Source organism: Patella vulgata, chromosome 4 (genome assembly GCF_932274485.2).
Source record: "Patella vulgata chromosome 4, xgPatVulg1.2, whole genome shotgun sequence".
In the NCBI taxonomy this organism is placed as follows: Eukaryota; Metazoa; Mollusca; class Gastropoda; family Patellidae; genus Patella; species Patella vulgata.
This window is the reverse complement of record NC_065882.2, coordinates 73,143,830-73,164,607: the sequence shown is the minus strand read 5'-3', so window position 1 is coordinate 73,164,607 and position 20,778 is coordinate 73,143,830. Positions and strand designations below refer to the sequence as shown.

At 35.7% G+C, this 20,778-nt stretch overlaps 1 protein-coding gene across 1 annotated transcript; it reads left to right on the top strand.

Moving 5' to 3' along the window:
• The first annotated feature begins 6,387 nt into the window (after positions 1-6,387).
• Positions 6,388-16,259, top strand: LOC126819779 (serine/threonine-protein kinase RIO2). The gene is made up of 10 exons (XM_050548012.2): positions 6,388-6,554; positions 7,100-7,244; positions 8,647-8,760; positions 9,776-9,830; positions 10,262-10,382; positions 11,168-11,256; positions 11,743-11,934; positions 12,820-12,912; positions 13,865-13,937; positions 14,564-16,259. Exons 1-10 carry the CDS (start codon positions 6,489-6,491, stop codon positions 15,266-15,268), a joined length of 1,653 nt encoding a protein of 550 aa, XP_050403969.2. The 5' UTR covers positions 6,388-6,488; the 3' UTR covers positions 15,269-16,259.
• The last annotated feature ends 4,519 nt before the right edge of the window (positions 16,260-20,778 follow it).

Sequence of the window (20,778 nt, the reverse complement as noted above, 5' to 3'; positions counted from 1 at the left end):
GTAAGTAAGGCACTGGCTCACTAACCAGGGTGTTCGGGATTCGATCTCGCTGTTCCCCGGGGTTTTCCAGATTGCTTTCTCATTGTCCATGGCTACAGAACGGATTGCCTGGCAAGGGCAGTGCCTGGTCGTTCGGATGGGACGAAAACCGGGATCCCGTGTACACGTTGGCATGCACGTAAAAGAATCCTTGACAGTTGGAATTCGATGTACGAGAATTCCGTAGCGCACTCTATGGCGTACGCTCGTCTTCATTAGCCCATTCGGTGCCGAAAAGTAGCACGGTAAAATAAGTCGCACGGTAAAATAAGTACACAGTATATATACAGATATGACCAAATAATACTTGTCAGTCATCCTAACTTTAATATGTAAATGAATGTTGTGCATCAGATAAAGCACGACTCAGAGGTAAAATCCGGGAATTTTTTAATGGGGTGGGGTGGCCTGTTGTCAAGGGTGACGCGCCTCGAACTCTAGCTGGCCGGTTACCTATGGTTTGCGGTCGAGTTTTCGATCCAAGCTGTGTGCGTACGTGACTTATAATATATATGGGACGCCTTGGGTGGACCTAAGGTCGAGTGTGGATGTTGGTGTGCACGTAAAAGAACCCTTGACAGGCAAAGTTTGGTTCGGAACAGTAGTTTGGTAAACTCCATTTCGTTTCATTTCATTTCTGAACAAGTTACTTTCACGTCAACTGGTTACTTGAATTGGAATCGGAGTAGCTTCTATTTTCTGAGAATGGAGGGGTCGTTTCCGGGCCCAATAAACTTTGGGTAAAATCGTAGTCTCAGACACCATACTACTTTATACCTGCTACAGCGGTTTTCTAGGCATCAATTGTTTGTGTTTCTTCCAAAATAAAAGCAAAATTGACGTTGGAAATACCCAAAAAGTTGACAATAAAATTGAACGCACAATAACATACCTTTTAAAATTTCTATTGTTGTTGTGTCCTAATGGCGCCCTTATTAATTTGTATATTTTGATGGGGAAGTCCTGTTATATTTATACCATTCAGTTTGGTAGAGTTCGTGTCCATGAATAGATATTCTATAATTTCTTCATTTCTGTACCAAAGATATCTGGTGTTGTCTAGTTAAGATGCGAGACTCGTGTAAACATATGAAAAAGTATTGGGCCGAAAGGAGTTCTTTCTCACGGGTCGCGACTCATCGTCTACTGTCGGGACTGGGATACAAGATGAAACGCCACTTTTTTATTTTACAGTTGAACTTCTTTTTTTGTAATTTGTGTTTATGTCTTTTAATGTGGCGTCATGGGTGGCCCAAATTCTGGGGTAAGGTAAAAAATTGACTTAAATTTAGCACCATCGAAGACCATGAAATCATCGTGAATAGGTATATTTGTATTTGGACCACAAAGTTAATGCCATATTGCCAAATTGTACAAAGTTTACCGTCTATACATTTACGCTCTGGAATCTAGAGCTTATATAATTTTTTTGATAGCGATGGCGTCTCTGGATTCTAGAGCGTACATATAGGCGGGGCAAGTTAGTCTCAAAAGTGGAGTGATCTCAAACAAATTGCAACAGAAACCAATGCAGTTTCGTTCAATCAAACTTATATTAAGGCGAAATGACATAATTAACATAATTCAATATGGCGGTCTCAAGGAAATTTCTGAAAGTGATATCTTCAACTAGTTCGTTTCAGTGGTGGAGCAATAATAGATTCTTATTCAAGCCTTACAATACAAAGTTGTGATAGAGGCAAAATGTTCCGAAAATAACAAATTTGACCAAACCAATTTTAAAAAATTTATTTTTCACATCGTAACGGCCATTTTTTCAAAATGGCGGCTAAATTTGGTAATACAATGGCATTTTCCCGGTACATATCAAGTCACTATCTCGTAAGATAGGCCTATGACTTTTACTATTTTTTATAAGGTTTTCAATGTCTCTGGATTTAAAAATAAATTTTGAAAATCTAACATGGTAGATATTCAAAATGCCTGTCCAAATAGAATCCAAAATGGCAGATTTTAAATTAATCGTTATTTTTCCCTATTGGATACGACTTGTAACATGCCTTTCACATAGTTTTAGATGTCATTTGGTTGATTTCTGATCTCAAAAGTTTAATATCGAAATCTAAAATGGCCACGAGAATAATGTCCAAAATGGGGGATTTTTAATTAATCGTCAATTTCTTCCGTTGTATATGGCTTGTAATGACTAACCAACAAATCATGCAAGTAATCACGTTTCAGTTGAAGTCAAATCGGTGTAAGTTATACCATAGCTTCTTACAAGACAAGATCGTGAACCTAAGAAACGTGTCCAGCGTTCAAAACAATTGATATGGATTGTCTACCTTTTTGTTTGAAAAAAAACTAGGCACTGAGTCTCACCTGGTTGGCTTTTTCGGAGTTTCGTGTTTTTTTCCAAGTGCGAAAGACTCGCGCAAGGGGTTTATTGAAATGTTGTGTTAATATACACGTACGATATAATTTTTTATTATTTTTTTTTTTTTTTTTTTGACAGAATCTTGGATCAGACTACAAACGACCCAGTTACAGATTTAAAAAATCTCACATGTGCTTCTGACGGCCTTAAAGGGACAATAACACTCTTGCTTCCTTGACAGCTCCAGAAAATAAATAATAGCCTTATTCTAAGTATTAGATGTTTAAGTATCCTACCTGTTGTGTAAATTATCCATTAAATCATATATTACTTGTCCAGAGGGTTCGAAAATATTTTTAAATCCAAGTCACATTTGAAAAGCTTTACGTTATGCTTTTCAAATCATTTAGTTGAATTTTCCAATTTTTTAAATTAGGTGTGTTAAGATGAAATTTGTATCATCAATCAATTGGAATATTGTAAAATAGTACAATTTGTTGACCAGAATAAAGATTGGGACATATTATTTAGTTACAAGAGTGGTATTGAGCCTTTAATATGTGTTCCCATAGTCAGAGCACATGAAAGTGTTGTGTAATTTTTAGCAAATGCACACCCACGCTCGCTTCGTGTTTTGCCTTTACTATGGCGAGTTCCACTCACTGAAAGGATTCTTACTTTTTGAATATTAATCCGTAACAAATTTATTCGTTGTTACCTAGGCACAACTTAATTCTTTAAAGGGGCACACACGCAGTAGTGTCGGTTATTTTGTTTCTTTCACTAAAGCGAAGGATTTACCAGGGACCTAGCGAAATTTCAACACCAGTGATCAAACGAATTTACTCGCGGAACTAAGTAAGTGGGTTTAAAGACACCGCGAATGGAAAATGATAAATCAAATGTCTTAAACTCGCATCGAAATCCATCTGTGGAAGCGATTTTATATAAGCTGATAACGCTTGTTATCGTATTCTGTATTTATTATATAAATTTTGTAAATTTAGATGAATAAAATATTGTTTAAATAAAATTGTGTTACTCCGCCGGCGGTGAGTGGTCGGTTTTTAAGATGTTGAAATGTTGCGATTGGGTTGATGTGTTGTTTCGTTTAGTAGAGGGACAAGCTTGGTGCGATTCGTTGATTAACCGGAAGTCGACTTGTATACTAATTTTAGTTTAATTTGTGACCTCTGTGGAACATAACATCGTCTACATCTCAACACTGGCGTTGTATGAAGATTTTACATTATCCTCCCACCAAACAAATATCGTGCTGAAATTGCAGTGCACTCTTGAGAGAAATGGTGTTTAACGTCCACTCGGCACAAACTATGTCATTTGGGGACTAACATATGGTTTCATTTTATTTCAACAATTCGCTTGCGCGTAGGGGTCTTTGGCATTGGGAGGAAATAACATCTATAGCAGATATTCCTTGATTATGATGTCAATTATCTTGTCTAGTTTCGCCTAGAGTAGATTCTCCTGGAAAGGCGTCAACATCAGGAGTTGGTGGAGACCAGAGTTGGCAGAAAGTTCCAGATCCTTTCTCTCGGAAGCAACAATTAGGCCTACGTCGTTTACAAATGGTGTAGCATATACCCGTACCCTGCAATGACCCGTGATGAGACCTAAGCGTCTGCTGCCAGGAGCAGAAAGTCACCAAAGATCGGGATGAATTGAGATTGAGTGAAGATAGAACCTAAGTGTGCTTCTTGGTCAATCTTCTCAAATATGAACCCAAGTGTCTTGTCAATTAGAGAGCATCATAAGTCCAGCTTCTGTTAAAAATCTGTAGTGTTCTTAATTTTTAAATTAATCTGTTATGTCCAAAAATCTTACTTTCCGCGTTCGTAATATGTATTTATGGGTGCTATAAAGTTGAATCGATATTGGTCCGCTGCTTACACTACTAAAGATAATGCCCTGGGGGCTCTTTCATGAAATTTTAACGGAGATAAAATCCAAATTTTAGTAATTTGATTGGATAATATTAGATTGATTTTAGGGCTTAGCCAATCAAAATTGAAGTATCTACTAAAACTTGGATTTCATCTTTAGTAAAGATTTCGAGAAACGGCCCTGGAGTGGAATGTGTTTTCTTTGCTAAGATTATGCAAGAGAAGTAAAAGGACATGCACGTACCAGCCGTCCATTGGTCAATTATCACTGACTGGGTCAAACGGTCATTTTTAGCTAATATATCAAAACTATCACGGTTTAATCAACGCTAATATGTATGTACTCAGATAGATGTTTTAACTTTTAAAACAAAATCAAAATACCAACGCTAGATAACATCCCGGCTTAGATGAGTTGAAATAAAAATATGTGTCTATCAATTCTGTTCGCCCACAAACAAATGGCGGCTGGCTTATTATATAGCAAGCCGCATAGATCGATAATAATCTTTGAGAAGCATTTTGTAACTGGATAGAGCAATAAACTATAACACATACTTATGGAAAAACAGGTATGTGTTATAGTTCATAGATCGATAAATCTCAATTCACAATTCAACATACATGTATCTTTATAAATTCTGAGAGAGAAAAACAACCATTTCTGAACTGGTATTCATATTAGAGATTCATCTTTTACAATGTTTTAATTCGCAGGTGATTCATATTGCGTTAAAATGACGCAATGATATTTCACAGTCAACTTACACACCAAGCCCATAGGCGGCTAAAGTTTTTCTTTTTTATCATCTTCAATCATTTACAAACATAATAACATACATAAAGTCATGGTACACACATAGACATGGGTCTATCAAGTGGGTATAATTTTATTAACCCGAGCCATTCTGATCCAACTGCAAATATATTGTATGTTACTTTCTTCAAGAGGCAATCAAAGGATTTAAACCAGGGGTTTGACTCTCCTTTATGGATTAGTTTTGGCGCAATGGTAAAAATTCTTTCCGTAAGGTTTAAGCCACCTTCTATATCTATATACGTTTTTTTTTTGTACTTTAGTTCTTCCACTTTATCCACACCATTACTCCAAAGGAAATTATTCATAAGTTTTTCAATTTTCTTTGCATTTTCTGGATTTAGTAACGCAATTTGGTATCATCTGCGTATTGACCAGGGGTAGGGTGTGGACTGTCACATATTTTTCAGAATGGAATCTTGACCAGGGGTAGGGTGTGGACTGTCACATATTTTTCAGAATTGAATATGGAGATATGACAAACCGTGGTTGCCCCAAAAGGCAACAGGCGTCTTAAAAATAATGAAGACCCATTTCCCAAATATCGTGAAACAAAGTGGAAATTTTCCGATGAGCTTTGAGATTTTTAAGTAGGTGGTCCCGTGCACCTGTCAGAAAACGGAATGTTTCCTCGAGAATACACTAGGAATATAAATAACATTTCTGTCTATTGAGTTTTCTGTGGGGAGAAGCCAAATACACTGTCCCCGCGGCAGCGACGGTCGCCTTCTACGGAAAGTACCTCAAGGCTCGACCACACCCCATGGCCCCTCACTTTTTTCTAGGTTAACACTGCTGTGTCCAAAAATATCATCTTCTACCACGCTTCACTGCACTCGCACATAAATCTATCACTTCCCTGTTAGCTATCCATAAATGCGTGCTCGGTAATTAAGCATGGTGATAAGAGTATCATTTCCATCAAAATATGACCTTTCACGAGCTGGAAAATAATGTAATATAAGGTCCACAAAAAAATAGATATATGGCATTTGCGTGACATACTTTAATCTAATTTCTTAGAATGTAAAAACATGCTATACCACCATTCTGCAATATAAATTGTGGAATAGCTGTTATTGCACTTGGTTGTCCTTTTTTTTATTTCGGTTCTTCATAATTAGAACCCCGAATGAATGCGTTGGTCTGTATCATTACGATGAATTGTAGTTACCTCCCCTGCAATTTTGATATAGTCTTGATTGTCATTAAAGCATTCTAAAGATTAAGATTAATAAAAGCTGACCAATCGAGGCGAAAAATATATTTCGTACTTCCGGAACATGTGTTGTTTTGTAAAGAAATTCAGAAATTCTTGAAATAAGATGTTTTAATTTTTTTGATTATCTGATGGTTTAGTATTTATTTATTTGAACAGAACTCTACCAAGATGGGGAAGCTTAATGCCACGATGCTTCGATACTTATCGAAGGAAGATTTTAGAGTTTTAATAGCCGTAAGTAACGATGTCGATAACAGCAGAGGAACATCAACATGATTTTTTGTGCCATCCGATTGACTAGACGATATTCCTTGCCGGACCCTCCGTCTAGCACAATCTAGAGGAACTTTCTCGGCAAAATACCGGCAGCTTTTAAAGTCAGAGTCAAAATCTTACTCCCTGAGGGGGGTTGGATGGCCGGTGGTTAGCACGTGCGCGCTGTGATTCATACGGTCTGTCATTGAGTCAACTGGCGGGGTTTCGATTCCCCGGTTGTACGTGACAAGGACTGCAGGAGTAGGGTCGCCTGTCCAACCTCGTGGGTTTTCTCTGTGTCCTCCGGTTTTCTCCCACTGCTAAAGAACCCTACGCGTAAGCGAATGATTGAAATAAAATTGAACCATGTGTTAGTCCCGAAATGACCTAGTTTGTGTCGAGTGGACGTTAAACCCCATTTCTCTCTCTCTCTCTCATTCCAATGTGTATTGTATTGGTAGGGTATATCATTTTATTTTTGTACCTGTACCAGGTATATAATATATATATAATATATTTATCAGGTTGAAATGGGAATGAAGAATCATGAGATCGTACCGATTCCATTGATAGCAGCCATTGCTCATCTTCACAGTGGAGGTTGTCATAAAATATTAAATGAAATTTCTAAACACAGACTTGTTGCTTATGAGAAAAATGGCAGAAAATGTAAGTATTAAAAGGAAATATAATATTGAAAATGTACATGTTTGTATATGTGTATATGTGTATGTTATGAACATGTATATGAATTGTATGCGGCCTGCAATGGGTGTTATAATACAATAAAATCTTATCTTATCTATAAGGCTGTTTAAGCTTACATGTTGAATAAAGAATAATTATTGATGCATTTAAAAGGGTATTATGAATGGGATGTGGTCAAAACGCCCTATGCTATAACAGCCAAAAACAGGTTTGGTCAAAACGGCCCTACTTTAGTCATAACGGCCAAACAATTTGGTCATAACGGCCCAAAAATTTTGTACATGTATGAAAATGGTATAGCTTTTTTTGGCCGTTATGACCAATTTGTATGGCTGTTACGACTAAATTTTTTGGCTGTTATGACCAAATATTTTGGCCGTTATGACTAATTATTTTGGCCGTTATGGTTTAGGGCCGTTATGTCTATAACCCTTATGAGTTACAGATTTCTTTCAGACAGACCAAAGTAAATCCACACCAATTTGATTTTCTGTTTGTCGGGAACACCTGTAAAAACTTTCCATCTTATTTCTTCAGGAAAAAGACTTACTTATAAACCAAAAGTACTTGGTTGTGCTGTTCAAAATCTTTCAAACTTTTAAAATTAAAAAAAAATCCATCTTTCAAGTGATTTAAGTGGCTTTTTATTTAAAAGTCTGTGTGTATATAAAAAGGATTTATCCAGTCTTGTCAAGTCTGTTACCGGGGATTTTTTTACTATGATTTATCTACAAGGAATGGTTCCTCTTTTTCCTCGGATGCATCACTGAGAACCAAACTTGCCTGCACTGTTAAAGGGCCTCTTCCGCCCTTCTTTTCCTATTGAGTGTGAGGTTTTATCATCTCCTTGGGATGGCGGGGGGTTGGATGGCCAAATGGTTAGCACTCGCGTGCTGTAACATACGGTCTGTCATTGAGTCAACTGGCGGGGATTCGATTCCCCGGTTGTACGTGACAAGGAGTACATGTAGGGTCGCCTGTCCAACCTTGTGGGTTTTCTCCGGGTCCTCTGGTTTCCTCCCACTGCTAAAGACCCCTATGCGCAAGCGAATTATTGAAATGGAATTGAACCATGTGTTAGTCCCGAAATGACCTAGTTTGTGTCGAGTGGACATTAAACCCCATTTCTCTCTCTCTCTCTTGGGATGGCTATTTATTTAATAAGACGATGAAGAACAGAAGAACAAATGATGTATATTCTCTATTAATATTTTTTTTCCATTTTCGGCAGGACAATAATGAATATTCATTAATTTATTTTGTTTTAGTTAAAAAAAAATGAAATTTAAGATGTAAGTAATTATGAGACCTATGAGAGTTTCAGTTAAAGTTCTTTTTAAAACTTATGTGAATATAATTTCAGTCGCCGGATACAGATTAACCAATTCTGGTTATGATTATTTAGCATTAAAAGCTCTGTCTAACAGAGATGCTGTATTTTCTATTGGAAACCAGATTGGTGTTGGCAAAGAATCAGGTAAGGTATTGGTTATTGAGATCAGTATATAATTGCATGAACAGTGCTTGTCGAAATAATAGGGTTTCATGTCTGATCAACACAATACTTTGTTTATTTTGAGACAAATAGTAGTTTTTATTTCTGTCTATGCATTTGAAATCAATGCATGGTGGGAGAATTTTGACTAGATAGTGGTATTTTTTGAGTTTCCAACTTCAAGGGGTCTTTTATATGTAGGGGAATTGGGTGGTCTAATGGTTAACGTGTGCACGTTGGATCAGAAGGTCTGTCATTGAGACAAGTGGCATGGTTTCGATTCCCTGCTTGTACGTGACAAGGGGTAGGTTCGCCTGTCCAACCTCGTGGGTTTTCTCCGGGTTTTTCAGTTTCGTCCCACTGCTAAAGACCCCTACGCGCAAGCGAATTAGTGAAATAAAGTTGAACCATATGTAGTCTTGAAATGACCTAGTTTATGTCGAGTGGCCTTCACCCCCTATTTTTCTCTCTCTCTTTTACATGTACGTCTATGTGTTCATGGATAGGTCTCGGGGTTTTCTGTCCTATCTGACTCACTAGTCACATTGTCCTTGTCAGTCCCACATTACAAACATTGCCCTTGAAAGGTGAGAACCAAGGTTTAAAAACTCTAAAGGTTATTTTCTGTCCTCACTGGGATTTAATTCCTTTACATCCTGGTCCTGGACTACTGCATCTTCAATGGAAGGCATGATCTTGCTTTAGCTCTGCATATCTTATCAAGGTCATCATTATGCTCGTAAAATGGCTGTTATTTGGTTTTCCGTGAGTTTTTTGACATAGAAATTGCTGTAATGACTGTAACTTTATGTGTGTGTGTGTGTGTCACAACCTCTGATTGGACAACATTATTGTTCACATGCCTGAGGTAAAGGGAGATAACAAACATATTCTAGCAAAGGAACATGAGACTACCAAATATTTTCTTAAGTCCTCAAAATATGTCCCTAGTTTGAAATTTGACAACAAATTGAAAAGTTGCAACTATTTTTTACAGATATTTATATTATTGCTGATGCTGAAGAAAAACAGATGGCGCTGAAATTACACAGGTAATGATTATACTTATAGTTCATAATTTACTTTGGTTTGTTTTGGCACGACAATATTTAACAGCTTGAGTTAGCCAGGATGTAGAAACTATTTGAACTCGAAGTTTCGAAAATGTCTTCAGCTGTTAACATTGATGGTATTATGTCAAAATCATAGCACAATCTGTAATTCTCATTTTTTATGAGGGTGGCTTGGTGATTAAGGACAGCCCCTAGGTTTTATCCTGGTGTTGGCTGAGAAAAAAATTCCCAAATAAGACACTACATGACATATACTCGTCTTTCATGATTCCTAGGTATGCGAGCCAGCATGATAGTCAGTGTGCCAACCCGACTCCCAATTACTACTTTTAGTTTAATTTGAGGCTGACAATAGAACACAAGTTCAACCCAATTTATAAATATACAATTTATTTGATTATGTTTTGTAGACTTGGCAGAACTTCATTTCGTCAGTTAAAAAATAAACGTGATTATCATCAACATAGAAAAAATATCTCCTGGTTGTATCTGTCTAGAATAGCAGCCATGAAGGAATTTGCTTACATGAAGGTAAGTCTCTAATGATCCACTACCAAATACTATGGGTTTTTTTATTAAGAAAGGGAAGAACTTCCTTCAAAACGAATCCATGGCTAGAGGCCGCAAATAGAAAGATTACAAAATCATATTCTAATGTACAGGATTAAGCTTTGGCTTTCCAGTGTCATGTCTGCGATATCACTTTTGTGGAAGCAGACGTTAAAGAGATAGATAGTTAGAAATGGGGTTTATCATCCACTCGACACAAACTATATCATTTCGGGACTAACACGTGTTTCAATTTTATTTCAATAATTCGCTTATGCGTAGGTGTCTTTGGCAGTGGGAGGAAACTGGAGGTTGGACAGGCAACCCTACTCCTTGTCAGGTACAACTGGGGAATCAAAACCACGCCAGTTGACTCAGTGACATCCTTATGATACAACGCGCACACTCTAACCATTCGGCCATCCAACCCCCCACAGGCGTTAAAGAAAGAAGATATTTCTACTACTCCACACAATTAAAGTCTGATTGTCATTTGAAGGATGTTGATTGTTAAACTAAAATATTGTGGAAGTTGAATTGTACAAAGATTCTCAAACTAAATATGGTTTCTTTCAATATTTACAAAAAACATTTGGCTTCCTATGCAAGTCAGCACCACCCATAGTAGTTGGTAAAATCTTTTGATAGACCTCTTTTCAATCAAATTCAATCCAATTATGTTTGTAACATGATTTTGAGCTGAATTTACTGATGGCAGAGTTATATAATGATAATAATTATGCTTAAATAGTTTTTCTGATTTTCAGGCTCTGTATGAAAGAAAATTCCCAGTTCCTAAACCCATAGATTATTGTCGTCATGCTGTTGCTATGGAACTTATTAGTGGTTATCCAATGTAAGAAAAAAACAAATTTATCTTTTTGTATTTAGTTAAATTAATCAGATCATTGAACTCAATGTTCATTGACAGAAATTATTTAACCTCCAGTAATTAACTGACTTGTTAAAAATGGTGAACCTACGTTAGGGTTGATTTTAATAATTTTTGGACTTGTATGCATTTTGGAAAGATGGCTTTTTGCCCTTGACTTCCTCGTTTTGGAGAAATTGGTACACAATAACTCTCCTAATTGGGGTAGGATGTTCAAACTTGGTGCAGTTGTTTATTAGGTGAATGCCTTGATTGAGTTCGAAGATGAGCATTTTCTGTTCAAGCCAAAACAAGATTAGTTATTTGATTTATGTATGGTTTGGAACAGGATAACTTTGTTTCTGATTGATGATTGAATGGGATTTATTACATCAATGTCTTGACTAAATTCATTAGGTGGGTCGGTTCAGAAAAAGAAGGATGCTAAAGCCCATTTTATTTCATTTCCAGGTGTCAAGTCCGTCATTTAGAAGATCCAGGAACTGTATATAATGAATGTATGGAACTGATAGTAAGACTTGGCAATTGTGGACTAATACATGGTGATTTTAATGAGTTTAATTTAATGGTAGACGATAACGATAAAGTTACTATGATTGATTTTCCACAGATGATATCTACGTCACATTTAAATGCTGAATGGTGAGATGTTGAAAATATTTTAGAATTTCGTAGGAGGGGTGGGGGAGTTGCGATTCTAGAGTGTGGACTGACCAGACTGATCTTTAAACTTGCCACTTCCCCCCACCCTCACTCACAACACACGTAAAATATAAGGAGTGTTTTTCGTGGTACTATAAAATATGTGTATGGCATGTTGTATCCCGTCAGAAAATAATTTTTTTTATGTCGACAAGAATGTCACAGATTTGTATCCTGTCAGGGAAAGGGTCTACATGTGGAGCCGCCAAAAAAATTATGCTTAGTCAGAGGCATGGCCATTAAAAAACCTTGGCAGTTGGAAATCAAAGAAGAGGAGACAGAAAGCAGCTGTCTTTGCAAAAGTTTCCGGCTCGCATTGCACACATAACCATAATGAAACTTACTGTATGTTAGTCTCAAAAAGTTCATGTGTTAGTCTCAAAAAATCATGTTTGTCTCAGAAAGGTCATATGTTGATCTCAAAAAGATCATATGTTAGTCTCAAAATGATGTAAGTATTGTGTTGACGAGACTTTCAACCCGCATCCATTCCATTGGGTATTTCTCGGAAAAGATTCCTTGTTCTCTTAAAGAAAATTGGTTTCGATTCCCCGGTTGTACATGACAAGGAGTAGGGTCGCCTGTCCAACCTCGTGGGTTTTCTCTGGGTCCTCCGGTTTCCTCCCACTGCTAAAGACCCCTACACGCAAGCGAATTATTGAAATAAAATTTAATCCAAATGTTAGTCCCGAAATGACCTAGTTTGTGTCGAGTGGATGTTAAATCCCATGCCTCTCTCTCTCTCTTTAAGGAAATCAGTAGTATAATATTAATCTCAAGAGGACCTAGTAGTTGATTATGTGGTAATTTATTTGTGTATTACAGGTACTTTGATCGAGATGTTCAGTGTGTGAGAAATTTTTTCTCTAAAAGATATCATTATGAAAGTGAATTATATCCTAAATTCTCTGATATCAGGTATGTTCAATTGTGAGAGGGCATGGACTGTGGAGGAAGCATGTGAACAGTGGTTGGGAGGGAGGGAACAGTAGTTGTAGGGGAAGGGGGCAGGGACATTGCCTGTTACATTAGGGAACTGTACAGGGTTCGAATACTGAGGAGAGCCAAGAAGAATCTATTCAAGTCTGATTCTCACTTGTCAAGGAAAATTTATCAAAAAGATCCCTCGGCAGTTTGAGTTTGAAAAACCGACGGTGTTAATGCTACTATCTGTTTCCCTCATAGAACATTGCATGATGTGTACAGGTAACCTGGATGGGTGCCAATCTGATTAAAATACAGATCTATATTTCGTTTCGTTTTTTTATACTTTTGATGACCTACAGTACATGAAGATCTGAACAGTTATAGTGGGAGTTCACGTCGGGGGTCAAACGAGCAGTTTTTGACCCTATGACGTCAGACATTGATTAATCAATCAGCGTTGACGTTTCTAGTGGGTTACCCACAATTCTGTGCATCAAAAGGCCAAGAACTCGCTCTAACAGATCGTTTCATTGGCTAATCCTCTTCCAGATCCTAGTGTAGTAAAGACAAGTAAAACGAAATTTTGAACTATAAAAAAATGAAACGAAATAGGATCTGTGTTTTAATCAGATTGGTTGGGTGCTGAAAAGTAGGATGTTAACCTCCAGTACAATTTATTTCTAAAGACAAGATGTGAGATGAAGTTATTGCTTTTTTTTAACTTGCACCACTGCATAGTCTTGTATCCTTTACTAATTTGCGTGTGGGCATTGCTGTTATTGGTTTGAATTGAAATTTTTCAACAGATGATAATAAATTAATTTATTTTGGGTAAATTTAGTATTTGTTTGAATTGAAACTTTACTATGTTTATGTTTTATTGTATAGTCAAGAAGATTGTAAATTTATTTTAAGAAAATTATGATTATGTTTTGTTTTATAGTCGAGAAGATAATATAGATGTAGCTGTAGCAGCCAGTGGATTTACTAAAGAATTAGCAGATGAATTTGATCAGGTACATATATATGTATTAATATTCACTAAACTTAAAGATGCATTATGTAAGAGCTAAATCCGTGGAACAGTGATTTCTAATCTTTATTTCATTGTGGTTGTCAGAGCTCACACTGGCTTTCATTTTATTTCTGCCAAAATGGATCTAAATTTTTATATAAAAAATTGATATTTTTTTCCGCCAACTTGAATATTTTATCCGCCCAAAATTTATGATAAAAAAACTGGTTGTAAATCTTGTTGGTCTCAAAAAAAATGAAAGTAAGGCGTTAATTTTAATTAGAGGGATGATTCCAGTGTATGGTCCAGGACAGGAGAGCTTTTTGAGTCTAATGCTTACACTTAAAAATCATAAAGTCTGTCATTAAGTAAAGTGGTGGGGTTTTGATCTTTGGCTTTTACATGACTAGGAATAAAGTGGCCGGCCTAACCTCATGGGTTTTCTTCAGGTCCACCAGTTTCACCCCTCTGCTATGGACCCCTACTCACAAGGGAAATGTTAAATAAAAAAAAAGTACTCTATGTTAGTTCTGAAATGACCTAGTTTGTGTCGAGTTGAAATTAAACTTCATTTATTTTTATTTCAATAGATGTATGAATCAATACCTTTCATGTTTGTATTTTTAGGCAGCAGATGCTTTAGGGATATTGGGAGGTCCTGGTAACCCTAGAAAGGAAAATGACCATGATGATGAAGATGATGACGACGATGATGATGATGATGATGATGAATTTGAAGATGCAAGAGATTTTGGTCCAGATACAGACTATAAATTAATGGCTAAGAAACTAGAAGAAGATCACGATAAAATAGAGAAATATTTGGATGTGTGTGCAGAACAGTCAAAGACGATTGAAGAAAAACTTCCTGAAGATATTTCTAAATGTAATTTAAGTAGTGAATCCGTTGAATCAGGTCAGGTGACGGCAAGTGATACTAAAAATATTGCTGATACAATTCCGGAAAACGATAATGATGATACAGAATCGGTTGTCTCAACCACAGGTGCTAATTGTGGTTCCGATGACGATAACTTGTACGATATCGCGGAGTCAAATCGTGCCTACAGACCTTTCCGTACTGAAGAGAGTATGGATCATCATAATACACATTTAAATCGGTTTCCACGTAGTTCTGATAGTATCAGTACAACGTCAACGATTATCGACCCGGAAGTTATAAAATGCAAACTCAAACATCAATTAAAGAAGAAACACGAAAGGTCAGAAGCACGACGCTACAGAAAGAGTGGTGAATCGGCTTTAAAAACAAAAGATCGAAGAGAAAATATGGACGAAATATCGAGCAGCTTATCTGCTTTCTGGTATTAACTCTTGTGGAATACTTCAAGAAACTCAACAGTCTCTCCATTATGAAAATGGTAATTAATACCCCCCCCCCCATGAAGACTGAGTCATCTATATCCTGTGTCCTTGTTAAAAGTCAAATTAGTTTCCATAGTTTAACATGTGTGCTTAGATTGTAAGGTCTGTAATTGTGTGGGGGGGGGTTGGATGGCCGAATGGTTAGCACATGCGCGCTGTATCATAAGACCTGTCATTGAGTCAACTGGCGTGGTTTTGAATCCCCAGTTGTACGTGACAAGGAGTGGCGTCGCCTGTCCAACATAATTCTTTTTTCTCCGGGTCCTCCAGTTTCCTCCCACTGCTAAAGACCCCTACGCGCAAGTGAATTATTGAAATAAAATTTAAACATATGTTAGTCCCGAAATGACCTAGTTTGTGTCGAGTGGACGTTAAACCCCCATTTCACTCTCTCTGTAATTGAGTTATGTGGTGTGGTTTCAGTCCTGCACATGTACATGACAAGGAGTTGTGTCTGTTTTCTCCAGGTTCTCAAGTTTCCTCCCAATGAAATAAAATTGAGCCATGTGTTAAGCCCAAAATGACCTTATTTGTGTATGTCAATGTCATCCAGTCGAGCAGGCTGATTCATAAAGTGTTCTAAATGTTCTTTTCCTGTTGTGAAGAATATTTTGAAATTATGGTACATTTTCTAAATGTTCTTTTCCTGTTGTGAAGAATATTTTGAAATTATGGTACATTTTCACTCACAAACCTCAGTATAATGAAATTAAGATTTTTATTTCATAAGGGACCGTTACAAAATTTCAACACTTGTATCCAAACAAACAGCTCTCGGAACTGGGTGGGTGGGTTGAACAACACTTCATATAGAAAATGATAATTAAATGTTGACGATTAATGAATCATGAACGGAACTTTGATTATTGTATTCAAAGTAATATTTAAATTCTATATACAGGATCTGTTTGTTAAGAATAAACTATTATATGATTTATGTAATTTGTTTTATTTAAAATGTTTAGTGTCACAGTGAACTGTTCCTATATAATATGGTGGATCCCAAGAGGTCTTCCTATAATACCTGTATATGGTTAATCCTAAGATATGAAATGAAATGGTGTTTTATGTTCTACTCCGACTGGGCTTATACGGGCATTTGCCATGCAGTGCGCTATGTGGGAAATTTTGTCGGGACAGCGGCGCTACAGCCTACTATTCATCTAATTCCAACTGGCAAGAGATCATTTATGTGCACACCAATGTGTACACAGGACCTCGATTTTTCATACCATTCAAATGACAAAACAGCTGTCCTTGTCAGGCCTTCCGTCCTGCACCACTGACAAGGGGAAACGTTAATCCCAAGAAGTGTTCCTATAATATATGGCTAATCCCCAGAGGTGTTCCTATAATATATAGTAGATCCTTGCAGTACATGTAGATTCCAAGAGGTCTGCTATAATATATGGCTAATCTAGAGACAGTACAAATTTCTTCTAGGGGTCTTTAGCAATGGGAGGAAACTCACAAGATTGGACAGAGGACCTCACACCTTGTCGCATACACACATGGGATCAAAACCAATCTGCTTGACTCACTGACAGACCTTATGATCTAAAGTACATGCATTAGACCACTTTACCACACAACCCCCCTACATTAGCAATAGATAATTTGCATTTTCAATATCTTTTGGCCAGCCTACGTGCAAATCGGCAACTGATGTCCAAGATCTGTGATATATTTAGAATAATTGGGTCTATGACATAAACTGGAAAAACAGGACTTTTTGGACAAGAAACTGGGACCCACCCACTAAACATCTTGTTAATCCACCAATTCAAGTACAATTGACATAAAACTTGGCATGCTTATTCCTTGGACAAGTGCACATCGATCAATAGACTCAGATTTTGGATATAATTAATGTCACAATTTCAAGATGGCCGCGATGAGGTCAATGCTCGGTTCCTGGTCCAAACTACGCTTGTACTTGTTTATCCAGGTATATTATAATAATTCACAAACAATCAGTTTTAGATAAAATTTTATATTATTAACATATATTTTATAAGTTCAACTTTGTAATGATTTATAGATAATTTTGATCCATTAAAACTGATGACTCAATCACAATATAATTTAACACCAGTATCTTAGTTTGATACCTTTTTTGTGGGGGTTGAAAAAAAAAATCCTACATTAGCATGGAACCTTTTGCAAATAAAATAGTAAGCACGAACAAATTACAATATCCTATTCAATAGGGTGGGACCATGTTTCAACAATTAGATTTTATATGAATACATATCATTCAGATGTCTTTAAAAAAAAAAACAATTTACACTATAGTCAGATCCATGTTAATTGTATGTATACAACCATATTTACATCTTAACCTGGGGCCTGTTTCACGAAATTTTAACTGAAATAAAATCCAAATTTTAGTAATTTAATTGGATAATATTAGATTGATTTTTGTGCTTAGCCAATTTTTGTGCTTAGCCAATCAAAATTGAAGTATCTACTAAAATTGGATTTTATCTTTAGTTAAGATTTCGAGAAACAGGGCCCAGGTCATAATTCTATGGAATACAATTATTGTTTACTACAGAGTGATGCAGATTAAAAAAAAACCCAGCTCAGTGAGTAAGACGCTGGCTTGCTAACCAGGAGGTCTCGGGGAGGGGGGTCGGGGATTGCTCCCAGTGTTGGCCGAGAAAGTTCCTATTGGAATCATTGCTCAGTAAAAAACAGTAATTTTATTCCATATAATTGTGATCTGTGAATTTCCAGTTGAATTATTAAATGCCATTGGAAAAACATATTTACATTGTAATATTCTAAAGTAATATTAAGAAAAATATTGTCTTCTTTAAATCTAAACATTTTATTCTGACTTAATGAAGTTAATGTCTTTAATAATCCTTGAGAGGCATTTAGCGATTGACTTAAAATATAATACTAGAATATTTGATATGTATAAAATCACTATGTTTTTTAAACTGCAATGTTTCAACAAGATTTCACAAGTCATTTGTAAGCTAAAACTTAATGTACATATAAGATAAATGTAAGTGAAATATATAGGTACAATCAACAATGTTAATTATTAATGAGTTGTATATATAAAGGTGACAAAGGGAAATAACAGTCTTTGTCACTTGTCAATACAATAATCTTTAAAAACAAAAACACATACTTAAGAAAACAGCTACTAGTATTTTTAAGGCGACGTTTCAAAGAGTATTCTCTCAACCAAATTATCAAGTCTTAAATACGGTATACTAGTTGCTGTTTTCCAGTAGTATGTGCTTTCGTTTTTTTTTCTGTCTATACACTTATTCTAGTATTATATAACAGATACACAGTTTTCATAATTTACAAATTATATAACAGACACACAGTTTTCATAATTTACAAATTAAAAAAACCCACAAGTTTTACATGTATATTTAAAACAATGATATACTGTATACATAAAAAATTACATACAATTTAGTAAATTATTAAGTTAATAGACTTGTTTCCTTAAGTGAACATATACATCACCAGGTAAAAAATATTTATATCAACTATATAAATTTGAAACAATAATATTACAATATAAGGGAATATAATAATAATAATATTATAAATAAGATTTGTGATTCATTTGTTTCAAACTGTAAATTAGGCCACATCAATCTAAATTTTAGTTCATCAGGAATAACTGTTCAAATTTTGCGTCACATTTCTTGAAAATGAACAATATTTTAAAACATAAAATGATTGGTTTCACTTCTTTTAACAAAGAATCGATCCCAAAGACTCAAGAGGCTATGAACATGTACTTGCTTATCAACACCCAGAAGAACTAAAAATTAAATCAATTTGGAATTAATCAAAAATGTCTGTTTTCATTTATTCTACTTTTATTTCGTATAAACTAACTTTATGGTTAAAAAGAATTTGGTTTAAAAAAATTTTTGCCTGGATTAAAGACTAAACAGAATTTATACAATACCTGCTGATTAACCCCAACTAATTCCACAAATTTCTCAGTGAATTCCAGTTATTTAGAAACAAAGAATCGATCACAAAGACTCAAGAGGCACCCGGAAGAACTAAACATTAAATTGGTTTGGAATTAATCAAAAATGTCTGTTTTCAATTATTCTATTTTCATTTTGAATAAAATAACTTTATGCCTAAAAAAAAGAATTTGGTTTAAAAATCTTTTGCCTGGATTGAAGTTTAAACATAATTTGTCCAATATCAGCTGATTGATCCCAACTAATTCGACAAATTTCTCAACGAATTCCAGTTATTTTAAAATTTAGTTGAAAAATTAGACTCTTGACTGAACCAACCTAGCTAATGGTAATAGTGCGTCCATTCAATAATAGTTTTAAGTATGAATGAAAGCACTATAATGTTTTCTTGTCTTCTCCACCAGCTGCGACAGCATGACCATTTGGTACACCGTTTGGTACACCATTTTCTTCTGGTTTAGTATGCAGCTTAAAAAAAATAAAAAGATTTTGTGTTTTTATAAATTCTAGTGCCTTACTATATTTATCAGTTAATTAAAGATACATTATGGGAGATTAGATAAAGAGCTGGCAGTTTTCACTATTAATAATAGTTAAAAACTAGATAATGTAAAGGGAATTTGGTGACAATTTCAGTCAAATTGATCCACACTGAACTGAGATTTTAGCGATTGAATTTTCGGTCTAGCCTCGATCATCATTATGATAAAAAACAGTCTCGATTATCCATTTCATAATTAAATTATGAATGGAAACCGAACAGCAAAACGGAACCTAATCCAATATACATCACAGGCTAGCGATGACGTCAAGAATTGATTATGGTCTGGATAAGTTAATTAATGTCTAATTAATAACTTAGATAATATTTCAGGGCTAAAGAAAGACCTGCAATAGGCAGATTTAGCTCTTGCATATTGTAGGCCTGTATTACGCCTGTATTACACAGACAGTACAATATAGTTAGTTTTAGGATAGGTGTAGCTGATTTGAAATGAAATTAAATGGGTTGAATGAAGAAGGGCATAAGACATGCAGTGTGCTATACATGTTTGAGGGAATTCCAACGGTCAAGTGATCTTTTATGAACCTCAACATGTATGGAACCTACGTTTTTGGGTCATTTCCGAAAGATCAGACATTCTTTCTTGTCAGCCCCTAAAAAAAGGGTTGATCTATCAGATGAGATGAGGTTTTTGATGAAACAGCAAAAAGGTAGAGTTGTTATTTCTATGTAGACCTTGACTAATTAAATTTATGTGCGTATCTAATTCAGCATAACCTTCATTATTCATAGTCAGCTACCCATTACGAGTTACATTACATTTAATAGTATTTCCAAGTAAACCACTGCTGTGTAGGCGCATATGTTAATGTAATAGAAATAATCAAATATATAGATCTATAAGATATTTTACCTGTTCATCCCCCACGGTGCCACCTGTATCTTGAGATTTCCCTTTAAAGGGACATTCTAAT

Bases quoted from the DNA above. Each gene is read 5' to 3' on its own strand.
- LOC126819779 (XM_050548012.2), top strand. From the start codon at position 6,489: ATGGGGAAGCTTAATGCCACGATGCTTCGATACTTATCGAAGGAAGAT. The intron at 7,245-8,646 runs GTAAGTATTAAA...ATATAATTTCAG, and splicing joins TGAGAAAAATGGCAGAAAAT to TCGCCGGATACAGATTAACC. The intron at 9,831-10,261 runs GTAATGATTATA...TATGTTTTGTAG, and splicing joins ATGGCGCTGAAATTACACAG to ACTTGGCAGAACTTCATTTC.